Source organism: Myiozetetes cayanensis, unplaced genomic scaffold (assembly GCF_022539395.1).
Source record: "Myiozetetes cayanensis isolate MyiCay16 unplaced genomic scaffold, myiCay2020 scf2-11, whole genome shotgun sequence".
Classification (NCBI taxonomy): Eukaryota; Metazoa; Chordata; class Aves; order Passeriformes; family Tyrannidae; genus Myiozetetes; species Myiozetetes cayanensis.
Genome location: NW_026087411.1, coordinates 60,446,726 through 60,472,401, shown reverse-complemented (window position 1 = coordinate 60,472,401; position 25,676 = coordinate 60,446,726). Strand labels below are relative to the sequence as shown.

The window sequence follows — 25,676 nt, the reverse complement described above, 5'->3', positions numbered from 1 at the left end:
GGGGTTGTCCTGTGATAAGCCAGGAATTGATCTTTATGGATCCCTTTCAACTCAAGATATTTGATGATTCTAAAAAAGAAGTAACAACTAATTAGTGCAACTAATAAAATTATTAAATTTCTGTCCACTACTTAAATCTCTCATTCTCTAAAAGAGAATTGTCCAGTCCAGACTATAATTTAAAAATGTCTCCTAGTCCATAATCATCCCAGACTATTGCCCAGGAGAAATTAGGAGAGACTCCTGTTGTTAATATTTTCTCCTTCCTCTATGTTAATGTTTTTAGCTTCTCCAGAGTTAAGTTGAACTACATACATCTAGCTGACTGTACATAAACTTCAAACTACAGTAATTGTTTGGCAATATGAAAATCACTAGAGAAAACTGTTTTAAACAATCTAAACAGTAGTGTTTTGCTGGCTAACCAGGCACTTTATCAAATGAACTTCCTAAATGAGAAATGCAGAATTCTTGAGAAATAATTAGGTCTATTCTAGTGTGTGTTAAGTTCACAAACCAGTTTTGATGACTCCCTGTGTAACCAGAGGAGAGAGGCAAGTTCCCCCAAAGGACAATTCATAGCACTAAGTTATACTCTATGTGAACCTTAGGGATACCTCTCCTTCTTCACTGACAGTGGAGGAACATTGGAAATATAGTCTCTAAAACTAAATGGGTTATATAATATTAACTGGGGCTAGGGTCCCTGCAGTTCCTACTTTAAGTTGAAAATATTCTGTTTTGAAAAATGCTAAAAAAGGCTGACAAAATATAGAGAAAAGGGACCAAATCCTGTCCTATTCATGAGAAGTACCTAAGTTTGTAATGTCTGTTGGAAATTTCTTTGTCAGTCTGCACTGGACAGTTTACTATGACTTTACATTTTTTTTACTTTACACTACAAAAGAAGCCTAAATACAGGAAGTCTCATCATGCCAGTGGTATCAGATTTGTGATAGAAGCCTACACAGACAAGTCAGATATCCTGTGCAGCAACACCCAGACCTTCAGTCAGGGAGACAGTCCACAAAAATAGCTTGTCCTTTTTCTCAGTTACAAAAACACGGCCTTTCATGTGTAATATAGCTATAAGGAAACGACAGTCAGTATAAATTTTAAATAATGCTTTACATGATAGAAATTTTATATGTACGTTACTAAAATGCTGGTGTGTGGCAGGTTATAAAACGTCAGCTTTCTAAACTATAATCTTTAAATAGTTTGTAGAGATTGTTAGAATCAGCTCATGATTATAAAGGTCACTTCTCTGTCCAGTCATGGCTGCGTATTGTCCCAGTGGAAAACACAATTACTTTATATTAGTACTATTAATAAATATTGACGTATTTTATCTTTCTGCATAAGATGAAGCAACTGGAAACCTCTCAGTTGCACATGACCAGTCAGTAATTTGTAGATCCTCAGCAGTCCAAAGTGGTATTTATTCAATAACTGCCCTCGCTATACTGTTATCAACAGAGTGTCGTAAATGTTCTGAGATAACTTTAAATGATCAAGATGAGGTATTAATAACTGAATTCCCAACTTCTGTAGTTTAGACTGCTTCCATTCCTCGCATCTCTGCATATAAAAAAAAATCAGTGCAATAATTCATTAATTTTTGTACAGTTTTGTAACAACTTGATGTTGGGGCATTGATTAAAAAATCTGATTATATAATTTCTGTAATAGACAAAAGCAATATAGAGAGTCAGCATATCTAAATAGGGAGCTAACTCAGTGAGTTGCAAAGTAGTTTTAATTGCATGAAAACACATGAGAAGAACTCTGAGTAAAACCAAGGTCATCCTGTGCCTGGATAGACTTCCAGGAAAATACAGTTACTTAACTTCTGTGGGAATTAATTTAAATTAAATGTGCTGAGAGCTGCATAAATATTTGTGTGTGATTGTGATAGCAGTTCATGTCCTGATGGATAGTCATTGCTTTCATACCCTTCTTTGAACTTTAGCAGAAACTCTGCAGTGTCCTGGGGGCCTGCCCTTACCAAGCAGAAACTCCTGTTTTCTTAGAAAATAGCAAAATGTATGGCACTGTGGAGACACCCGTGATTTACTGTAAGCAGTCAAACTAACAGTCAGTTGTAGACCCATTTAAATTATCTAGCTCAAATATTTATTCCACACCTTGATGTTATCACAGTTGCTTCTTCCCTACAGCAGCTAGATTTTTAATCTGAAAAAGCACACTCATAATTTGCACTGCAAATAATTCAGGTTCATTAATTTTAATGGTGAGGAGATATAACCATAAAAGAACAGGGATTCTAGCAATATGGGAATCATTCTCAAGTGTGTCTGAGTGAATAGTCTATCTTTCATAGGGCCATGGAATAAAAAAAGTTGGGGCGAAAGGTAGTGAGAATTTTATTGGGATCAGCTCACGATAAAAACTCTCTTGCTTCCAGTTAAAATGAAAAACTGAAGGATTTCATTACATATCAAAGGTTTCATTTGACCTGGAGCAGATATTTTTGGTTGGCAGGTATTTATTAAAATGAGAATTAACAGCACTGCTGTGGAAGACTGGTAAATTCTACTGTCAGTTTAGCCTCTGAAATACTTTTCAGATGAAATTGTCAGGCAAACTTCTTCAGATTTTCTGAACAGTTCTGGAACAAGCAAATTAGCATTTTAAAAGTGAGATTACTTCAATTTTAAAATGTAATAAGACTCCTCAGATGAACTTAACTCTAACTCCAAGTAGTTTCATGGTATCAGGGTAACATTCTTTATGTGCTCCTTTTCCTTCCTACCTTTGAGGAATAATGGAGATTATAGGAATTGCTTTTTTAAAGCTTTCTTTACTCCTCTAGTTATATTGCCATCTTTTTATTTTTTCTTTTGCTTTCCCACAAAACGAAGTTAGGAGTTCTTTGCTATTGTAGAGGATTGTAAACTCTTCAAGGTCAGAATAGAACACTATTTCTAGGCCTTGTGTACTAGCAGTTGGACTCCTTCTTTCCAGATAAAGTTAAGCCAGATTAAATATATATATTAATTAAATTTTAAAAAAAAAGTTCATGTAAAGTTTTGGTAGGATTTAGGGGTCGAACTAGATTATCTCCAGAGATTCCTTCCAAGCTCAACCATTTTATAATTCCGTATTAGTTACAGACTCACAAGCATCTTAGTACTAGTAATTACTTTTAAAATTATTAAGCTATTAATTAATTTAAAAATTATTAAGCTTTAAATTGTAGAAGTTAAAAGTTTTTGCAACTTACTGTGTATCCCAGAGATTGAGTTGATTATTTGGAAATCATTGTATTATAAATTATTGTGCTATGGTCTTGGTTTTTAATCTCAGACATTCCTGTTACTCTCTGGTGAAGTACAGTGCCATGACCTACTACAGCAATTAAGAGTCATATTAGAAATCCTAAATGCCAGTAATCAGTGCCTGAGTTCACAGTAGTTATATGGGAGTAGAGAGATCCACTGCAACTAAAATAAAATGAGAAACAGTATGTGTCATATTGTGCATATAGACTATGGTAAGCCTAGTTTTTCTTTACAGAGTTGTGGCTGTGTAGCTGACACACTACAAGTTAAAGGTTCTTTTAGTTGCAGAACCTTAAATTTACTGTATTAATCAATTCAGTCAGTAGCTAAATAAACTAAGATAAATGTAAAAGGTTAGATGTAAAGCAATGTGTTAATATGATTAAACTATCTTAAAAACTTGAGTTATCTTCAAATTAAAGTCTTTGTAAAGCTGTATTTTTGTGATGTATTATAATTTGACCTTTTCTAATTATATTTTTTGTGATACTCCATGAAGTGCTAGACTATCTTATGTACCAGAGCTTCAATTCAGATTATTGAAATTCAGCTACCTGCACTGACCTTAGATATCTTGGAGTTTAAATGCATTATATTCCTTGCCTTCAGGTATTTCTCAGACACTTCTTAAAAAAGACTGAGTGTTTTCCACAGGCTGTAACTAAAAATATCATTGAGATATTTTCTTCCGTTTCTAGTAGGCATGCCTTGAAGTTTGCAAACTTTACATGACAATCTCAAATCAGCAGTTCCAGAATGAAAATGAAGGGTATGGTGGGTTGGTTAAGTGCCAAACTTCCACCCAGCTGTTCTCTCACTCCCCATTCTTGGCAGGACAGGAAGAGAAAATAGGATGAGAAAGCTCATGGGTAGAGGGTGAGACAGGAAGATTGTTTACCAGTTACTGTCATCGGCAAAATAGACTCATCTTGGGAAAAATTAATTCAATTTATTGACATTTGATATAGCGATAAATAAAGAAAAAGCTTAAAAAATACTCTTCCTTCATCCTTTCCTAGGCCAAACTTTAGTCCTTCACTTCTGAATCCTCTACCCCTATATAAGTGTGTTAGGGGAAGTTGGAGGTAATGATAAGTACATAACAGTTCCTCTCTGCCACTCCTCTCTCACACATTTTCCCCTGTTCTGGCATGTCCTTCAGGAAAAATGCTCTCTAGTGTGGACTCTCCATGGGCTGCAGTTCCTGTCAGGAAAAGATGGGCTCTTTCATGGGCTGCAGGGGTATCTGGTGTGCTGTGAAGCACCTCCTCCTTTTCTAACCTAGCTGTTCTCTCTAATGTTTCTCATTGTTTTGTTCCCTTCTCCTCTCTTCACTCCACATTTTTTCCTTTCTTACATATGTTTCCACAGAGGCATCACCAGCTTTGTTGATGGGTTGTGGTGGGTCCACTGCAGGCCAGCTGTGCTATGCTGTGCCTGGCAAAGGAGAGCCCCTGACAAGTTCCCTGAGGGGTCAGTCCTGCAGTCCACCTGCTACCAAAATCCCACCACTTATACACTGTATTACCAATACCCTAAAATACAATGTATTACAGAAAACATTGAAAAATAGATCATTAAGTCAATAGTAAGGCAGAAATCGCTATGATAACTTTTCGTGTGCATAAGGATTGAAATAGGCCTTTAGAACTTGACTTTCTCAAAAGATAAAGCTGATGTATTATATGCTTGCCATGTGTACCAGTAATGTGCTTTCTTATGACCATATTTTGCTAAATTCTTAGTTACAGAAACGTAGTAGGTTTTGCCTCTTGAGTGTTAATGGCCCTGCTCACATCAGGATATTTCAAAATAGAACTTCTACATATTACAAATGACAGACCCTGACACTTCTTTCTGAGCACCATTATTTGTACAGATGGCTACACACCTAAAGTTATACTTCGCTATGGAAAAGAACTTTAAAATCCCAAAAATTCTACACCTAAGCTAAAATATTTTAAAATCATGTTGAAGATGCACTGGAATTCCATGCACACTGTGCAGGACTGTGAAATGTTGCAATCTTCCCAAATATGCATACATATAATTTATACACCTATTAATGACTTTGTTAATGATGCACAAGTAAGGGCACGGTGTTTTATGTACAAAGTTTATTACCCCTCCATGAAGGTGACAAAGGCAATAGGACAGGCAGGTATGTGAGTGCACAGTTTGTGTGTTACACATGTCACACAGGCTGGATGCTTTTCTGTTCCCCAAGCACAGCACACTTAAGTTTTAAAAATGAAACCTGGTGGCCTGCATGTATGGATTTGTGTGGGCTTAATACATAGAGATTTGCTCCCTGTTGTTTCATATCCCATTCTTGCTTTTACCTCTAATATAAGATGTTTAAATGCTTTGGTTTGAACTTTAGCTACCTGCTTTCTGGTCTACATTCACAAATTAATTAATGAAAGATATTGACTACGAAATTCTTAACAGACTTCAGTGGATACAGCACTGTACACATTTTTTGTGAAAATCAGTGAAAAGAGGCATTTTTTCAAGTACAAGTAATGGTAATTCCTTCTAGATAGCCGTGGACATTCATTCGCTCCCCAGAGATTGTTAGGATTATCTTTAGCCCTTCAGAAGAGACATATCAACACCTTAGTTGGCACTTGGTGATGCAGGAAAAGACAGATCCCCTGTTAGCAGAAATTTTCAGAAATCAATTAGGTTCATGGAGCTACAGCAGTTTCTATCAGCAGGAGATCAGTTCTGAAATATCTGTGAGAAAGTAAGAGCAGCTGTAGTTAGTCAGAGGAAAGGTCTGTCTATTGCAGAAAGTGAGTCTCCAACAGTGGCCAATACAGCATGCATATGGAATAATATAAGAATACAAGCACACATCAATGTGTCCTGCCCACCAACCCAGTATACAGCAATTTGCACTCATTTTCTAAGGTAGAGAATAGCTCTGTTACAGTCAAGGTAAGAGAATGAAGTGCTGAATAGATTAGAAAATTTACAACATTAAATAAAAGGTAATTTACTTAAATTATTACACCATAATTGGTAATTAATGCAAGAGATTATGAAATAATAACAAATGGGCCAATACAATTAGGGGGAGGATGGGAATAGACAGATGAAGAAACAGAATTCATACATTAATGGTGGAGATCATGGCAGTGGAGGACTAAAAGACAGTGTCGAATCTAATCTCTGTCCATTCTAAATTTCAAGCAACTGTGCATCTAAGAAGTTTTGCAACTGTGGGGAGGTTAGTTTGTCATATGACCAAGTAAAGTGCATAGAGTCTGGAACACACTACTGAGTCAGAACAATGACTTACAATCTGTAAATAGATACTATGGCAAAAAATCACCATTCCCTGATTGTGTGTGGTTAACTTAATACATGAGTATTTTTTAAATATAGATTACCATTTTGTAAAAAGAGTTTATGGTGTGTTCTAATTGTGTCTGGAAACTTGTCTAACTTTGTGTAGGTCACAGTCCTCTTTTACACATATTTTGAACAGCAATAACTTAAGCTCAACATTTTTAATCATTTTTTTTCTCTTAATGCTGTTATGAAGTGATAGCTTTTTAATTCACATTTTATCTTCCAACTATAAAGTTAATCGTTACTTCAGTCTGCACCATTTGCATTAAAACTAAAGCAGCATGAAACCCTGCTAAATATTAAAGAGTTTGAGATGGAAGCAGAAAATTTACATTGTTAGTCAAAACTTGGTTTATTAGAACCTAGCAGCCTGGCTTACACTAGAGATGAGTAGAAAATATACATTGCCAACAGAAACAAGGGAGGAAGGAACACATTCAATTAAAGGAAATTTATGTAGGTATATAAATCACATTAATCACACTCGGAAGACCTTGTATTTATGTATTATATATGAACTACATATAAGGCTTGATTCTTTTTGAGTTGTATAGCTTTTTGTTACACAAGAATTCAAAAGATATTAAAGGAAAGTTAAAAGTTGGTATCCTGGATAAAATATAAAACTAAGTTGAGGTTTTCCAACCTATTTGTTGAAATTCAGAGACAGTTTTGAAAAGCCACAGAGTGAGTAATAGTGAATAATAAAAAATCCTAGATTATATTAGATTCAAGATTCATATGCTGTTAATAAGGTTTAAAGATCCTGGAGGACGTGATGAAATTCTATACTGAGATTTTACTGTTTAAGGTTGCAAAATTACAAATATTCTTAAAACAATTACTTGCAACACCAAAACTCAGAATGATTTTATCATTCTTCTTCCAGGCTTTGATGCACATAGATAATGTCATTCTCCATTCTCCAAGGATACAAATAAGGAAATATGAATCAATCAGTTGCTAGAAACTGAACTTATGTTGAAAGAAATAGACAACCTGCTTAAACTGATTTTTTAATGCTTTTTGTAAATAATACTTCATTCTTTATTACAGCTGTTCAACTTTAAATAGGTTTATTCTGACATGAGAGTAGGGAGTGTTTTCTTATTTAGAAAATTAACTTACAAGAATTTTTAGGGCAATCAAGTGGGATATTTTCTTCTCCATGTAGGCTATCTCAAATACAGGTATGCTTTCTGTGTATGTCTGAAAACATTTGCGTGCACACACAGGAACACAGACTCATTCTTCTCTCAAGGTGAGACTTTCAAACATTGTTTAATGTTCTACATCTAATCTTTTCTGTCTACAAAAGACACTTTTGCAGTTGCAACTTTATAAAGGCTCTTTGGTCTGCATAAAAGGACACTGATGTGTCCGGGGCTCTATTGGCAACTGGAGGAAGCCCAAAGGAGAGCTAGACTTAAGGAAAAACATGGAGAACTGAGTTTATTTAATAACAAATGTACATAAACAAAATTAATAAGGACTGAAGCACCTGGGTTGGGGCAACCTCTGCTATCAGTACAGGCTGGGGAATGAACAGATGAGAGCAACCCTGCTGAGAAGGACTTAGGGTTGCTGGTGGATGAGAGGCTGGACATGAACTGGCAATGTGCACTTGCAGCCTAGAAAGCCAATTGTATCCTGGGCTGCATGAAAAGAAGTGTGGCCATCAGGGCAAGGGAGGTGATTCTGCCCCTCTACTTTGCTTTGGTGTGACCCCACCTGGAGTTCCGCAGCCCTGGGATCCACAGCACAAGAAAGACAACCTGTTGGAGCAAGTCCAGAGGAGGGCCACTGAGATGGTAAGAGGGATGGAGCACCTCCTGAGAAAAGAATGAGAGAACTGGAATTGTTCAGCCTGTAAAAGAGAAGGCTTCAGGGTGACATAATTGCAACCTTCCAGTTTCTGAAAAGAACCTACAAGGAAGATGGAAAGAGGCTTTTTACAAGGGCATGGGGTGACAGGATGGAGAAGAATAGCCTTAATCTGAAAGATGGTAGGTTTAGATTAGATATTAGGAAGAAATTTACTGTGAGTTTGGTGAGGCACTGGAAGAAGTTGCCGAGAGAAGTTGTGGATGCCCCAACCCCGGAAGTGTTTAAATCTAAATTGGATGGAGCTCTGAGCAAATGGGTTAGTGAAAGGTTTAGTGAAAGGTGTCCCTGACCAATGTAGGAAGAGTTGGAACTAGAGGATCTTCAAGGTCACATCCAACCCTGGCCAATCCATGATTCTATTCTACAATTCTGTCAAGCATTATATGGAACATGCTGCCCAGGGAGGTCATGGAGTCTCCCTCTCTTGTGATATTCAAAACCCATCTGGACACATTCCTGTATAACCTGCTCTAGGTGACCCTGCCTTGGCAGGCAGTTTGGGCTAGATGATTTCCAGAGGTCCCTTCCAACTCTAAAATTCTGTGATTATATCCGGACTAATTTTGATGTAATTACTTCATCGTTCCTTATTAACACCTCACTTGTTCATCTTTAGCTAACCTCTTCTGGCCAAACATCTTTAAATAAGCTATGCAAAAAGTATTCTTACTTTAACGTAAAGTTAAGGAAAAAACTGCAGTCCATCACTAAACACTTGGTTTTCAATTAGTGCTCTATTGGAATATCAGCATCTTCTTCCTTTGACTTGGTTTCTCTTTGAGGATCTATGTGTAGATTTTTTTTTAATTATGCCAATGGCCTTTTCTGCATCCTAATAATTTTTCAATTGAATCAGATCTGAATTGGATTCAGGGAGTTATCTGAAAGATGATGGATCTATCCTTCCTTCTTTCATATTCAGAAAGAGTGAAGTTTGAAATATATATGATTTTAAGAAAGTGCTGTCTGAAAAGGAAGCTGCAAATCATCAAAGGTGAGTAGTATCCACTCCTATAATACCAACCAGATATACCATTCACAGTGCTGATGTACTGTAAGGTAAGGAATTTCTTTTTCTAAAATCTCCATTAAATTGAAAAGTGTCAGCATTCATACAGAAAGCAAATGGAGAGGATTTCTTTTGGCTAGTGAGGTCAAGTATATCTTCTTGAAAGGTACAAAAGATATAGTTAGATCTGTTAGATGACTAATGTGGACATGCAGGAGATATTTTTTCAGTAGAAATAATTTTTTCACATTATTTTCTTTTATTGCTATGTGTGGATACTTTATGTATATTCGTTATGATCCTATTGGATATCATTTTATAGCTAGACAATGTATTTATTCTCTAAGCTTGTGAGTGTTGTAATACTTTTTCAGGTGCCTCTGATATTTTCAGAACATTAAAAGGAGGTGTATATAGGACAATACTATCACATGGTTTTCACGCCCAATGTGTTGTGCAGTATATTCTATAGCCAAAGGTAAAGGTGTTTCTGACATTTTTGTAAGGTGAATTTGCAAAGAGAATAGGAGGCTTGCTTTGAAATATGTGACTCTCACTTAAATACACATAGCACTTTCTATAAAAAAAAATTTGCAAAATATCTACATGATTAAGCGTATGAAGTTGACAGGCCTGAGAACATTTAATCTCAGTAGAACTTTTCCCTACCTGTGTGAATTAATCACACTGTCTATGTTAACATACCTCGTGGAACTGCAATTCTTTTTGATGATGAATCCTTCAAATGGGACTTGGTATAGGACTTTCATAGAGCCTGTGCCAATGTAAGATTGATGTTGATTTTTTCAGCAAATATAACTCTTGGGCAGTAGACTTGCCTCTTTTTTTTTTGGACAGTAATTAATTCACCCAAAGGACATTTTCTCCATCATTCTGCCTTTAAAGCTGAGGCAACATGAATATAGGGGTCCTTTTTTTTCCAATAAAAGATACAATATATAAATTAATAATTGGTAGACAAGATACTGCTTCAAGACTGTAAAAGGAAGGCACTGCACCTGTAGGAACAAATAATAATAAGTGTCAATCTGTATTGTCTGCTGTAAAATAATGTAATTTTTCTCATCAGAATAATTTATGAGAAATAGATATTTGTTATGTTTTTCCTTTAAGGGAAAAAATATATTAAAAATAGCACATATGAATGCAGAAACCACAATGGCTAAAGGATTTTTTTGGTCACTTCCCATTAAGGCACACTGAAGTTGAAAAAATAAATTCTCTTATGGAGGACTTATAAAGCTGTGTCACTTCTCCTTTCTCAGTCTTGGGCATGAATTCATGTGTCTTCTGTCTTTCCTTTGCTCTTCAATCTCATTAGCTTGATTGCTCACCCTTCAGCCTTCTAAGAAGAAATGTATGGTTTTTTTAAGATCGTATCTAAGAAAGATGAAGACTCTGAACTTGAATAAAAAAAAATACCTGCAAAGATTTTCAGAAAGGACTTTTTCTTTAAGATTATTTTGAAGCAAACTTTTGTCTTACCTTTTAAAACAAAAGCACAGTTTTGTAGTTTTCAAAGATCAGTGAATACCAAGTTTTATTTTCACTATGTGTGCATATGCATACATAGTCTGTGTGTGTGTGTGTGTGTGTGTTTGTGTGTTTGTGCAGGGGCAGTGCTCATATATATGAGCACATTGCCTCAAGTAATAATAATCTGCGGACTACCATGATGGTGGATTACCATGTGGATTACCATGATGCTAACAAGTGCAGAATTGCTTTTATGGGTAGAATAAAGAATAACGTAATAGATTTTATCAATACTGGGGTTTTTTTTATAAAAATCTGTCTTAAAACATATTTGTTAATTAAGGGCTGTCTGTTCTGTTCTGAAAAATCTTTTTTCCTTGAGTAATACAGTATTAAAATTCAGGTTTTGCGTAATACATACATATATTTAGTTACTATTAACTAGCATTCATTTCAATTAAGATCATACACAAGTTTCTTTCTCTAAAAGAAAACATATGTATTTTTCAAAACTACGTCATCTTGTCAAGAATAAGTTTAGCAGAAGAAAGGCTGCAAGACTAGCAAACCAGGAAAGTGACCATGAATTTAATCATGAGAAAGAATTGGCTCCAGAGGTAAAGTAATTCAAAATATGGTTTATACTGACTGAAAATAGACGAAAAATCACAGGAGTTCTGATTCACTGCTTTGTTTTCCCCTAAAACTGAAAAACTAAATCAAAATGCAAGGAGTTTTGGGGTATTATTGTTAGTGAATTATAGTACACAGAGAAAAGTTTATACAGATCTATATCTTTTTTTAATGCTCACGTGTTTATTCTTACTGCTTTTATTTTGATATGTGATCCTTAGAGGTCTCCATGATATGCAGCAAAATACTAAATAGGAATATGTTGTTGCATTTGTTATACGAAACGACAAGCAACCTCTGAAGAGCAGATATTTGGGCTTTGCAAGTCCTTGTATTTTTCTTAGAAAAGAAGGTATTTTCTTCAAAACATTGATGTATTTACATGTTATTTCATTCAAAATCTCCCACTTAAAAAAACACCAGCAGTTATTAAAAGCAGTATATCCTTTCTGTCAGAATAATTTTGCACAACAGATACTGCAGTCAGACATCTCTTTCACACTTGAAACATTATGATCTATTTCAGTTTCCTAAAGGATCCCAAAGTGCTAGTTATGTCATACTTTGCTTTGAATTACTCATGCAGCCATGATTGTGGTACAATATTGTCCATAGTAATGTTGCAAACCAGTTAAGTAGAAGGAGATAGGAAAATAATCTTTGGCTGGCTAGAAGTGAAGGGTTATTTTCCATTTTCTGTTGTGGCAAGGTTTAGAAATAGTTTCCTGAGCTATTTTCCTTGCTGCTTTACAATCAAAGAAACAAAAGAAAGCTTAAGATCAATATTTCCAGTCTAACTTGGTGAACTGTACTAACAAGAGTTGGTTGTACCACTTGATGGCACTTGAGGATATAGTTTAGTGGTGAGCACGGGCTCAATGGTTGGACTACATGACCTTAGAGTTCTTTTCCAACCTTGATGATTCTATGATACTAACAAAGAAATAGAATGTAACTGTTTATTGCTGTTACTTACATCTTTAGTCTTTTTCAGTAGCAAGTAAACACTTTATGAGAAATCCATGGATTTTAATTTTTGGATCATGGTGCAGTGGGATATCCTCAGCAATACTGGATGGAAATATTCATTAGCCCTAAATGCAGTAGCAAGGCTGAGGGAAACATTTTTACTAAGAACAGCTTTTAATTTGGACTTGAGCAGTTGCTCATGTTTTATGGTCCTATATTTTTGTTTTTAATAATCCTTGCATGCTGGGATTTTGTTGCCATAGAAATATGAGCTTTTAGTTTTGCAAAATTATGCAAATTCTTTTTCTTATTAAAATATTCATGAAAGTACAGCCAGAGAAGGGAGGGTAAGAGTTGGTTTTTGTGTTTTAATGAAACTGGACATTGACATAAATGTTCCAGTCAGTAATTCATTCTAATATTACAGGAAGGCATTTATTGATATGTCTACTGCAATTATGTTTTGTCCCTTTGGAACCAAAGACCATGGAACTGGGAGACTAACATTTAATGAGTAAAATTAAGAATTACTTTCAATTATGAGGTTGTTGACAGCTACAAGACCAGCAGTAAACAGTTTTTATTTAGAAACATTTGATGAGAGTATGTTATTTAGAAACATGTCTCAGAGTTGATTCTCAAATAGTGAATTGGATTTTAATATCAATAATAGTCTGAAACATCTTCACAGTTAAAGTGTTATTTTTACCCACACTTACACCATTCAGCCACTTTGCCTACTAAATTGGTGCTTACAGAAATCAGAGCAGCTGTTGCAAAAACTAGTGATCAGTCAGTGGGTTTGTATTAGCTGTTTTGTTTTGTTTATTTTTTTTCTTTTTCCTCACAGTTAAACTGTATTCAGTCAGGGAAAAATGCCTGCAATTTTTGATGACACACAAACTTAATTTCTTTAAATATTCCTCTATGATGAGTGCTTGACATATTATGCTACAGTGTCACAGCTTCTGGTATATTTTTGTCAGATTAGGAGACTTCCAAACATTGAGATTTACCTGCCACCACAGTAATAGATATGAACAGTAATTGTTCATGAGTTACGGTTACCACATCACTACTGGAAGAATATACCCCTGGTTTGTATTTTTTGAATCCTTGATCCAGTTACAGCAGCTTGGGAAGTGGTTGGGAAGGTACAGTGATGATCCTATGGAAAGCAAAGGAAGAAGAAGAAAGTGAGTAACCATACCAAGGTTGTGTGCTATGGTTACTATGATTAAGTACTTACAACAGAGTAATCATATCTTCTAAATTTTGTAAAGGATTAACAGTAGAAAAGCGGGTTTTAGACTTCAGGAGTGGTTGACCAGACAGTTCTGTTTGCCTTCTCCAGTGAGGGGAAATGACAGCTGGGAATTATGGTAGAGATTTGAGAATTTGTAGACACGTGAATGTCTACATTCATAAATAGATTTCATGAGACAGCATATAACCTTATTGTGCAAATTTTTCAAGCAGTCGCTGATTACATTAATTTTTTTCAATGCTAAGTTCAGAAGGAGCAACTACTCAACATAAGTAGGACTGGCAGCACAGGGCTCACAGGAGACCTCATGTCATTCAGTTCCCACCTTCCTTAGGAACTGAGACTTATTCCATTTTTCCTTTTAGAGTTCCATGATGTCACTGGATGTTTCAATATATATATTAAACACGATGAATTGTTGCATTTTATTTAGACGTCTAATTTTTTTTTGCTTCCAAATAATAAAGTCTAGTTTGTCCAAGGAGGAAGAGACCAAAGTATTTTAAATATGAAGGGCCAGAAAACAGACATCAGATTATCATGTTCAGGATGGCATGCATTGTCAACCACTTTACCAATATTATGCCTTGCATCTTCCTAAGCAAGAAGGAAAAAGCAGCAAGCTTTAAATTGTCTGATTACACTTTTGATATTCTAGCAAAAGAAAGGGATACTTTCAAGGGGTGATTAAGGAAATATTTACTAGATTTTAATGTCTTCCCCTCTTGGTGTTCTTTCTTCACTCATGTCTTCTTTATGTTTGAATCTGAACATATGATATTTCTCTGATAGGTGCAGGGTATTCTTTCCACTGCCGAGTGGACACATGCAGTGTGAAAAAAGACTCTGCTAAACTTTGTGTTCTGGAAGGGATCCCAGTTGTTCAGATATTGATGTGAAATATGGAAAAGTCGTGGTCAATCCATGTGAAGTGCAATGTAGCGGAGTTTTGGTTATGGATTGTGATTGCTCTTTTGACAGGTTTTATTTGTCTCTTAAATAGAAAACATTAATTTGGGGGAAAAAAACCAACTCACAGAATTCATAGCTCTTTCCATTGCTGCAAAAATTTTAAATATTAAGATTTATTGTGATTGTCTTGTTCCATTATCCAATGTACAAGGAGAGAAAGTCTTACAAAGTGAGATTTTAAGAATTTTTTAAAAATTCCCATAAAGGTCACTCAAGGTAGAGCAAATACATGTATAGATAAGGTATAAAGCAGTGGCATGCATTATTTCTTGCTCTTCAATTTGTTAACATATAGCTTAGACATCACAAAACATTCTGTGATCAAATGAGTACCTACATTGAATAAAACTCCTTTATCTCTGACCCAACTCTACCTTTATGTAGGATCAGTAGAGCAAAAGCTAAAATATAAAGAGGCTGTATCAAAACATTCTGGATAAGATTCAAGAAAAGAATGACTTGGAAATCTTCTTAGCTATTGGAGTGGTGTGTTTCAAGAAACTGAAGAAATAGTGAATTCCCCTTTGAGTGGTTCAGTATTATAAACAAATTCTCATGGAAAGCAATTAAATCAAGCAGTATAGTCATTAGGCTACTTTATGTAACTTACTTCCATGTTTGGTTAACTTCTCTGGAAGCAATCTTTTGATTAAGAGAATTTAATCAGAATGCAACATCAATTTATATAGAAAAATTTTGAGTGTACTTAAGCAGGGAAGCTCTAGGATTCTGAACTAGCTGGGATGGAACTGGGGAAACTCTAGGTGGCAGGGAGTTAGGAGAATGAGCCCATTCTTTCAGGGGACAATTTAACTTCCTATAAAGAAAACTCTGACTTTTTTTTTTAAAGCTAGCCAGAACTATACTGTCATTCAAATAAAACATGATTATTCTGCTCCCTGCTTTATCTGAAATATTACTTTAATGCCTCAGACGAGCTTTTTTATCCTATCTAAATTTAATCTGTCTAAGAGAGGAGAGTCTATTTAATCTCTAATTGGATCTGGAGTAGAACTAAAACATGCAATCTTTGCTGAGAGCTATTACCAAATGAAGAAAGGTTTGACGTCTTCTTGGTGATGGTTCTATCAGAATTCTTTTCTAGTCCCTGCCTTCCCTCACACTACAACTATCACAAAGACTGGATCAGCAAAATCCAATTAAATATCATAAATTTACAGCTGGTACTTTTTCATAAAGAAGATAATAATCCAGATGAGCGCTGAATTGAGAATGAAATATTTTTTTACACATAAGTTAGAAAAAGTAGCCCATTGTCCACTCCCTTCCGCACTGAGTGGGCTGCTAGAACATGTGCAGTTAGCCGTCAGTTAAGGTGGAACATTGTTCCTGTCAAACAATATCACAGTTGCACAGGTGCCAATCAATTATGGACTAAATTGGTCACCACTAATAAACTGAGAGCAATCTTACTTTATTTAAAGGATTTCCCTAATGTGGTTAATGCTGCTGTTCTGGTGGCAGATATCTCTACATTTGCTGAAATCCGTGTCATAAAATAAATGTGTGCCTGGAGAGTTTGTGAAGGTGAAAGAGTCCAAATAAACTTCAACATTTTATTGCAGCTCTATTTCATGGAAATTCAAGACCAGCAGGGAATGTTAAACTGTATATATTACATTTCCATTACCTTCAAGCACAGTATCTAATAGTAGATAGTGCCATAGGAGTATGTGGGAGCCACTGGAAGACTGAATGAACAACCGTGTAATTTCTCATAATCATGGCAGCAAGCAAAAACATTCATAGGTGTATCAGGAAACAAATAGGGGTTTGTTTTGGGGTTGTCTTCTAGAATAAGAAAATATTATTATCTCCTAAAACCTTAAATTACTACCGCCAATTTGCTGTGTGACTCCTTTGTTTTGTATTCAGCAGTATGTGTGTTAACATTCACCACTGAAATGTTTTGCCCATTCATGTTTGTAGCCTTTTTTTTTCTTTCTTTTTTTTCCCCTTTTATTTTTCTACTAACATTTGTTCACTTGGTATAGTCCCAACCATATGACCACATATATTACTATGTAATAGCCATAGGATTCATGTTTCCAAAAGCATGTTACCTTTCTGTAGCTGTATTGCAGCTATATCGGTTTAATAAAAATATTAACTCTCTCTGTAATGTTTGTTTTTCTAACAAAACATGTCACTGACTATATTTCCTCTACAACCACTAACAGTGAAGAGGGAAAAAATAGTGCAATTTCTTGACATTTGTTAATTTGTTTAGGGACATGGTTTACTGGTAGACTTAGCAGTGATGGGTTAATAGTTGAACTCAAGGATCTTAGAGGTCTTTTCCAACATAAACGACTCTTAAGAATTTATGACACCTTTTATTTCCCTCATTTTGGAAGTCTGGTGTTGTGAGTATTGGTCTAAATTTATTTTAATATAGGGATATAATTTGCTTTTGAAGGCGTTGTGTTCTCTTGGATTAGGACTGAAATCCAAGCCTTTCTGAGCTAAATCTATTCTGGTATAGATTTTACAACTAAACATATGAGCAAGGTGTATGTGTTTTATTTCAATAAATATATTTAGTGCAGAATTTTTTGCTCATTTGTGAAATGCATCTTACGTCTTCCAAGTTACTTTTTAAGTATAAATATGAAGTGAAATTATTTGAAAGTTATCTTTTGGTGGGGACACCATAGACCAGCCAATTTCCTTTGACTCTACAAAAGACTTCTTTCAGTTGCCCCCACGTAGCCACATGGTGTCATATCAGATGCCCCAGCTCATGTTTAGGTGCTTTAATCACAAACTGAGTCTCTTCCTAGCTGACAGAAGAGCGTTTTACTGCTTAATGAGATAAGGGATTATAATCAGCACCCTGTTTAGTGCAGATAGCTCCTAATCTCTGAAGTTACATTTGGCAGATGTTCAGAAGAAATGAGGCAGCCCCCAGTGTAGTGGACTAAGTGCTAAACCTGTACAGGCAGAGTTACAAGAGACATTAAAGAGGGGGAGTGTGAATCATCATGCACTAATTCAAGAATAAGATGGGTTATAAAAGCTGTATAAGAAAGAGATACTCTCCAGTGACATTAGCAGGAAAGATCCTGACAGCTTGCCTCAGAAAAGCATTAGCAGGAGATTCACTAAGTGGAGGAAGAGAAGAACTTCTAGAATTTGATTTCCATATAAAGAGATGGAAGTTTTCTTCTATGACCTTGCTAATATTTGTAGCAATGCTGTTTGTTTTCAGTGCTGTAAGTATTTGTGGTTTAACATCTCTTGTCTTGGTTTAAAAGTAATTTTTAGTGTGACAGGTGTAACATCAAAGATGCTTTGCACAAGGTAACACTGGCTGCTTCCAACTACCCTCCATCTTCTTGTTGTTGAGCAAGGGAATTTGTTCATAGGAAAGGAACCATTTTTTCTGCTTCAGGTTTGGTTGACCCTCTCTCTGTCAGTCCATTTTAGAAAAGTCTTGTCTGCTTTCTGTTTATATCCTTTAACAACATGTAATATAATAGTAGAGTACAGTTGTGACCAACAAAAAAATCCTCACCAAAAACGAAAAACCAAACAAAAACTATCTGCCTGAAACTTGGTGGATTAAAACTAAGTAAGATGTGATTTCTGTCTCCTATACTTGTATTTCCTAGGGAGTCTGTGACTTTTCTTGATTCTGCCTCCTGAGCTGGGAAGAGATATTTGATGCATTAATCTAAAAACAGGTGGGAGAGACAATGGAAATTCTCTGGAACTTCCCTGACATTTTTAGACAGCTATTCTTGTCTTAACAATACATGCCTTTGTCATGGCAAGGCAAACCTTTATGCTCTCTTCTCTTTGGTGTTGATGACCTCAGATGATAATCTGTGAAGCAGAACTCTGAATCTTTGGGATGATAGGAGAAAAACGTCAAAATAGAGGGATCTCACAGGTGCCCAACTTCTGTATTATCCTTTTATTTAAAATTCAGTGAAAGGTATTTTTTGTCCTAGATGACACATGCAGCACATGGATTAACCTCTGAATTCTTTTGCCTATGAATGAACTTGTACTTTAGATATGCAGAGGAAGGAAGTGACCGCTATAAACAATGGCAGAAGGAAGTAGTACTTTCTGCTTTATGTAAGTTGGAGGGTTTTTTTAATCTATATTGGTATTATACAGCACACAAGGTAAATATGTATTCTGAACTACCAGGTATTCTCTACAATAAGCGCTGTTTTGGGAGTTTGTCTTCAGCGTGTAATCCTGTTTGTGATATGCAAATCTTGTCAGTTGCAGTTGTGAAGATCAGACTGCTGTGACTAGCAGAGAACTCGAGAGACTTCCTAGTCATATTCCAGCTCTTAGGCATTGTACCTAGAGTACCTCTGACATGTTTGAACTGCTATTAAACAATTAATGAAGCAATTCAATAGCATTTTCAAGTAATTTGTTACTGTTTTGACCATCCTTACAATCAGAAAGCTTTCTGTAAACTTAAGCTGAGTCTTCTTTATGCAGTTACCACGGGAAAATGAAAATGGCCATTTCATTTTTCTAGTCTTTTAGGTTTTGGTAAACTATTTTCCTATTCCTTCTGAGCATTCTCTTTTCTGACCTAGTCAACCCACCTCTTTCTTCCTGTGTTTCCTGTTGGTTATATTTTAGGAGTCCCTTTAGGAGTACTTTACTTTAGGGGTGATTTGTTATTTTTTGGGTGGGTTTTTTTGCTTTGTTTTTTTTTGTGGGTTTTTTTGGGGTTGTTTTGTTTGTTTGTTTGTTTGTTTGTTTTTTGTTAGTTGGTTGGTTAGTTGAGTCTTTTCTGCTTTGCAACCTACCAAATTCCTTAGATTTTTATTTACTAAGGTAAAGGTTATGTAGCTGGGAAAAGTAAAACCTGCCTTGTTACACAATTTTTATGGGTTGCCTGAAACTCTCCAATCTTTGTTTTCCCATTATTTTGACTTTCTTGAATCCTTGTAGTTAGTCTGAAATTGAAATAGAAATGATAAAATTCTGCAAAAGTTACTCTTCTAAAATGTTTGTCTACATCCGAAAGCAATTCTGGGTACTTCCTGTAGCATTTCAGATATGCACATTTTCTACATTCCTCTTGCAGTTATAAACTGGTGCTTAGACTTGACCACAAGCAAAGTAAAAATGCTGTAATATCTGTACCTAAGGAAACAAAAGTCTTTCCGTGTTGTTATGGTCAAGGCTTAATGTAATTGAATCAGTCACAGGATTGGATACCATGTAGATAAACATGTGATGCTACTCTTTGTCAATGATACTAAAGTAAGAGGAGTTACAGACTCTGTTGAGACAGAGATCTGGATAGGCTAGAGAGTTGGGACATCACCAGCCAAATTTGACAAGCGCAAGTGCTGGACTCTGCACCTGGAATGGGGTAATCCTGCTTATGTATTCAAATTTGGGGATAAGAGGCTGAAGATCAGCCCTGTGGAAAGAGATCTGGGGTTTTGGGTTGATGGTAAGTTGAATATGAGCCAACAGCGTACCCTGGCAGTCAGGAGGGCAAACCATGTCCTGAGGTGCATCAGGCAAAGGATTGCCAGCTGGTCAAGGGAGGTGATTGTCCCGCTCTGCTCTGCACTGGTGTGGCCTCACCTGGAATATTGTATGCAGGTTTGGACACCTCAAGGACATCAAGCTGCTAAAGTGTGTCCACACTAGGCTGACCAATTTAATGAAAGGCCTTGGGAGCAAGACTTGTGAGGAGCGGCTGAGGTCACTTGATTTGGTCATCTCGGAGAAGGCTGAGACCAGGTTGCAGTCTATAACTTCCTCAAGAGGGGCAGCGGAGGTGGAGGTGCTGATCTCCTCTCTTTGGTGATCAGCAATATTACATGAGGAAACGGAATGACCCTGCACTAGAGGAAGTTCATCTTGGACATTAGGAAAAAGGTTCTTCCTCCCTAGGGAAGTGGTCAAGGCATGAAGCCTGACAGGGTTCAAGGAGCCTCTGAATGACGCTCTGTCATATGGTTTAGTTTAGGTAGTCCTGCAAGGAGCAGGGAATTGGACTCGAAGATTCTTATGAACACCTTTCAACTTGAGATATTCTATGTTCCCATGATTCTATGATCCAAGATTTGTGTTATGAACTGGAGGCAAGTTCTCTGGCTTTAACCTAGCAATTAGCGGTACAGCCTTAAATGCAGGCGGTTTAGATACCTTTATGTATAACTCAAGATCAATTAATTTCCAGGCCTTAAATGCTGGGACTTTTTTTCACCCTGTAAATTAGGTACATCATAAAATAATAAAGATGATGACTTTCACTGATATTTGTTGCTGTGTGCAACACCATCTAGTATGATGAACAAATGATGGCACATTATGTCCTTGAGAATAACCAGATTATTCTCTTTGTAGAAAGACTCATGAGTTTGCTCTGTGCTCAGCAGTATGCTCTGGAAGGGCAGAAGAGTCCCTGTGATTTTAATAGTCTCTGAGAGGAGGCTCGCATTGCACTGAAGAATGAGGGAGATGTGTTTAAAACCCAACATGTAGCTCTTTCAGCCTTTGATTTACTTATGCTGCTTCCAATCAATTAACAGAAAGCACTGCTTCTGTGCTGAACTCTGTCACTCAAATCTGCAGCTTTTGATTTGCATCTTACTATATTCCATTTCTAATGGAAAAGCTAGTGTCATTGCCAGGATTTTGAGGGCTAAAAGAACATAGAAAAAAGCATATTGGCATGGCAGATGAGCCTGGTCGTTGACTTCTTGTATTGTAGGCTGGGTCAAACTGAGCAAAAGGGTTGGAACGTTCTTTTAAAGCGGATTTATTTAAGTCCATAAGGGAAAATTCATACTTTATCTTAGATTACAGTCCATTCCAAGGAAAACATCACTGCACTTTTTTTCTATTTTTCTATTTTTCTAGTTTGGCTCATTAATGTAACCAAAATTATTGAATCTTTTATAGGTTGCTAAGGATGTAGAGGCCAGCCTAAATGAGGATCATATGATTGAAATAAATACATTGAAAATCTAATGTCAGTATCAAGTGGAAATATACACTGATTTCATATCTGTTTCTGATTTCTCTGTTAGTCTGTACATTTAAGGAACTTGCAGCCTTCAAAAGGCATAGAAATAAAATGACTAGGTATAGTGGGTTGACCCTGGCCAGATGGCAGGTACTCACTAAAGCCACTCTCTCACATTCCCCTCTGCAACTGGACAGAGGAGAGAGAAAAAAATAAACCAGCTAAGGATTCATGAGTAGAGCTAACAGCTGGGAAAGGGCACTTGCTGATTACCTTTATGGGCAAAACAGACTCAAAATGGGAATAGTACTTAAATTTATTACTAACAGAATAAGAGCCAAAAAGTGAAAAATAAAACAGTCTTAAAAACACCTTTCCCCCATCCCTCCCTCCACATTCTCCCTCCTCCCCCCCAGCAGTGCAGGGGAATGAGGAATGGGTGTTATGGTCAGTTGTTGTTTCTGCCACTGCTCAGGGAGAGGAGTCCTTCTCCTGCTCCTGTAGGGTCCCTCCCACAGGAGACAGTCCTTGATGGACCTCTCCAGTGTGAGAGTCCATCCCTTGGGCAGCAGCTCTTCCCAAACTGCTGTCCAGTGGGTCACTCCTCCATGGGGTGCAGTCCTTCACCAATGAGCTGTACCGGCGCGGGTCCCCACAGGGTCCACAAGTTCTACCTGGGAAAAAAACCTGCTCCAGCGTGGGCTTCCCTCTCCACGGGCCACGGGTTTCCAGCAGGACCCTGCTCCATCTTGGACCTCCCATGGGGTCACAGCCTCCTTCAGATATCCACCTGCTCCAGCCTGGGCTCCCCATGGGCTGCAGGTGGGTCTTTGCACCCCGATGGGCTCCATGGGCTGCAGGGGCACAGCTGCCCCACCATGGTCTGCACCACGGGCTGCAGGAGCCTCAGCTCCGGCACCTGGAGCACTTCCTACCCTCCTTCTGCACTGACCTTGGTGTCTACTTCGTTGTTCCCATGTTCTCACTTCGCTCTTCCCTGGCTGGAATTTCTTCTGCGCAACAGCCTTCTGTTCTTAAATGTGTTATCACAGAGGTGTTACTATTGCTCCTGATTGCCTTGGCCTTGGCCAGCAGCAGGAAGTCCATCCTGGAGCCTTCTTGCATTGTCTCCAGGGAACAAGGGAAGCTTCTGGCAGCTTCTAACAGAAGCCACCCCTCTAGCCCCGCCCCCCATCAAAACCCACCCACTACACTAGGTGTGATTTCTAGGTGGTTGAGCAAGAAGGGAATGGTCTGTAGAGCTGTAATCCCCAGGTATCTGGACATGGTTTTGCAACACTAGAGATCTACTTAGAGGAGATAGTGCTGCTGGAGGAAAATGCCCTCAATGGTTAAAGACCGTTTTCTTGCATTTAATTGCACTTTTTTCTATCTTTTTACTCCCCAGGTAGCAGCTGCTGGAGGACATCTGAAATTTACAGTCTCTTATGACTTCACAGACAAAGAAGAAGAAACTGTTCAATTGATAGTTCAGTCCAATGTCATCATAGAGGTAAAGTGATTGTATTTTCAGCCACCAAAAAAAAAAAAAAAAAAAAAGGAAAATTACCTGCTTCTTCAAATGTTCAGTGTGAAGTCTGGTGATTGAGGACACAAAATGGAAGGGTGCACATACTCTCAGCTAATTTATAGTATCAGAAAATGTATCAATAGCTTAGAGAACTATAATACTTCTTGTTCATCAGGAGGAATGAAGAAATAAAATAATTGGTTGGTTGAGGTAACACTTTAGCACTCTTTCAGCAGATCCATTCTTGTGCAGCTCAGCATTGTATGAATTTGCTTTTGCCTATGCAGAGCCATGACACTAGATTTTGTCTGAAAAATCTAAACTTTCTTTTCCACTGATTTTCAGTTTTATCAAGCAAGACCATTTCAGCGTTATGAAAACCGAATATTATTCCTGATACTTGTTATTCTTGTAAAATATATTATTCAATAAATCATGTACCCCAACTGGGGTTTTTTCCATTACTCTTTTCATATTCAAATCTCTCTCATTCATGGCCCTCTCTAGGGAGGTGACTTGATAATCAGCACTCCGAAAGGGCGTATTCACCTGCAGCCTTCTGAAGAGTACACTGAAGAGATTGTGCTGAAACCAGAATCTTTCTCAGTGCACGGCACCGATGTTCCAGTCAGCAGGAGGGAGTTCATGACTATCCTTGCAAATGTAAAGAGGATCCTCATAAGAGCCACATACAGCAATGGGATGAATGCCATCTACAGGTGAATGTGGGAAACAGGTCCCTTTGCTACAGAGATATTCTTAAGACTTGTTTTTTCTCTTCGGAGAACTATGTTGATGTAATTTAAAACATTCTAATTTATTATCATGAAATCCATAGCATTCATTTACACTTTCAAGCGTTAGTTTTTCATTTTGGATAGGCAGGAGGAGGAAGCCAACAGAAAGAAACAGCGTTTTAAGAAAATGAAATTACATGGGCTATTAAGGCATGAATGACAGTTCTATAAATATGTTTGTTTTGTGAACACATTAATTCCCATGTATATGGTAAATCATGGAGTGTGGTAATGATATGTTGAAGGAAGAGATGATATATTGTATATATACTATTTTCCCCATTTAATGAGCATACAGGGCCACATTAACAGTGGACCAGAGAATAATATCCTGAGTTTCTAAGCTGGAAAAGTGCCTCGAGGGGAGTTTTCTATGTTTTTAATCCCAAAGCCTTTCCCTGGATTTATGTCAGGATGCTGCCTGGACTGCTTAAAGCCACTGATTTGATGTGAACTCTTCTGAGTCCTTCGATAAAATTAAAGACATATGAGATGATATAGTTGTTCTATTTCAGTGACTGCAGTGTGGTTGAAACTGTAAAGCTCATCTTGCATTTCAAATTTTCGTAAGTGCATGAGCAAGTACTCCTGGTGGGCTAGAATGCAGCCTCATTCCTGACACTGTATGATTGCATTGTCTATACGTTAATAGTTAGGTGGCATAAGTAATATTTTTTAAATGTGCAATGGAATTGATTGCCTAGTAGTTTTTTACTCACAAGGCATGAAACCTGAAATGTTCTCTAATCTACACATCACTTGATTCAGTGTCATAAGTCAATTGGGAATGGAGGGAGCTGATAGAACATTTAGTGATTATTTGCTGAGAGCACAGACGCAGTTTTTGCTACTGTGCAATTTCTTAAGAAATCCAACCATCATTTGAATAGTTAGGTAATTAAAATACATCCTAAATTGAAAGGCAGGTTGTGTCAACAGCATACAGTTTTCTGATTTGAGATTTGGCAGTACAAATTTTTTCCCTGCAAAAAGAATTCATATATCTTCAATCTGTGATTCTTCCTGTGGTTAATTAGTATGTATTATATCTCTGTAAATAAGTTTGTGAATCATAACTAGCTTGAGTTTGGGCCAAACTGCTTCCTAATTTACTCATTTGGTCGTCAACCTTGCATCTCTTTGCATCTCTGCATCTCCTTGTATCCAGTTTGAAAACCTTCCATGGACCATCAGTTTCCCACCCTAGTGTTAGAAGAGAGCCAAAACACCAGGCCAGAGCTCATCTCTGATGTGCTATGAGCAGACCATGAGAAGCTGTTAATCCACAGCTTTCAGCTAAGATTAGTGGGAGCTCAGTGTTGTTGTTCCTCCACTCTGTTCTCATTCTAATAAAAACCACAAACCATTAGTCAGATTTTTCCCAACTAAAGGAGTGCAGGAGTAATTTTGGGGTGAACAATATTGGCTTATATACTGTGTTTTTTTAGAGGAAATGTGTAT

The 25,676-nt window shown here is 37.0% G+C and overlaps 1 protein-coding gene across 2 annotated transcripts in view; it reads left to right on the top strand.

Annotated features, from left to right (window-relative positions):
- Positions 1-25,676, top strand: part of LAMA2 (laminin subunit alpha 2) — a 352,955-nt gene that overhangs the window by 173,470 nt on the left and 153,809 nt on the right. For both annotated transcript variants that reach the window (XM_050315959.1, XM_050315958.1), the window contains exons 13-14: positions 23,296-23,400; positions 23,926-24,137. In XM_050315959.1, the coding sequence (XP_050171916.1) occupies positions 23,296-23,400; positions 23,926-24,137 (317 nt within the window). The remainder of the gene's footprint in view (positions 1-23,295; positions 23,401-23,925; positions 24,138-25,676) is intronic.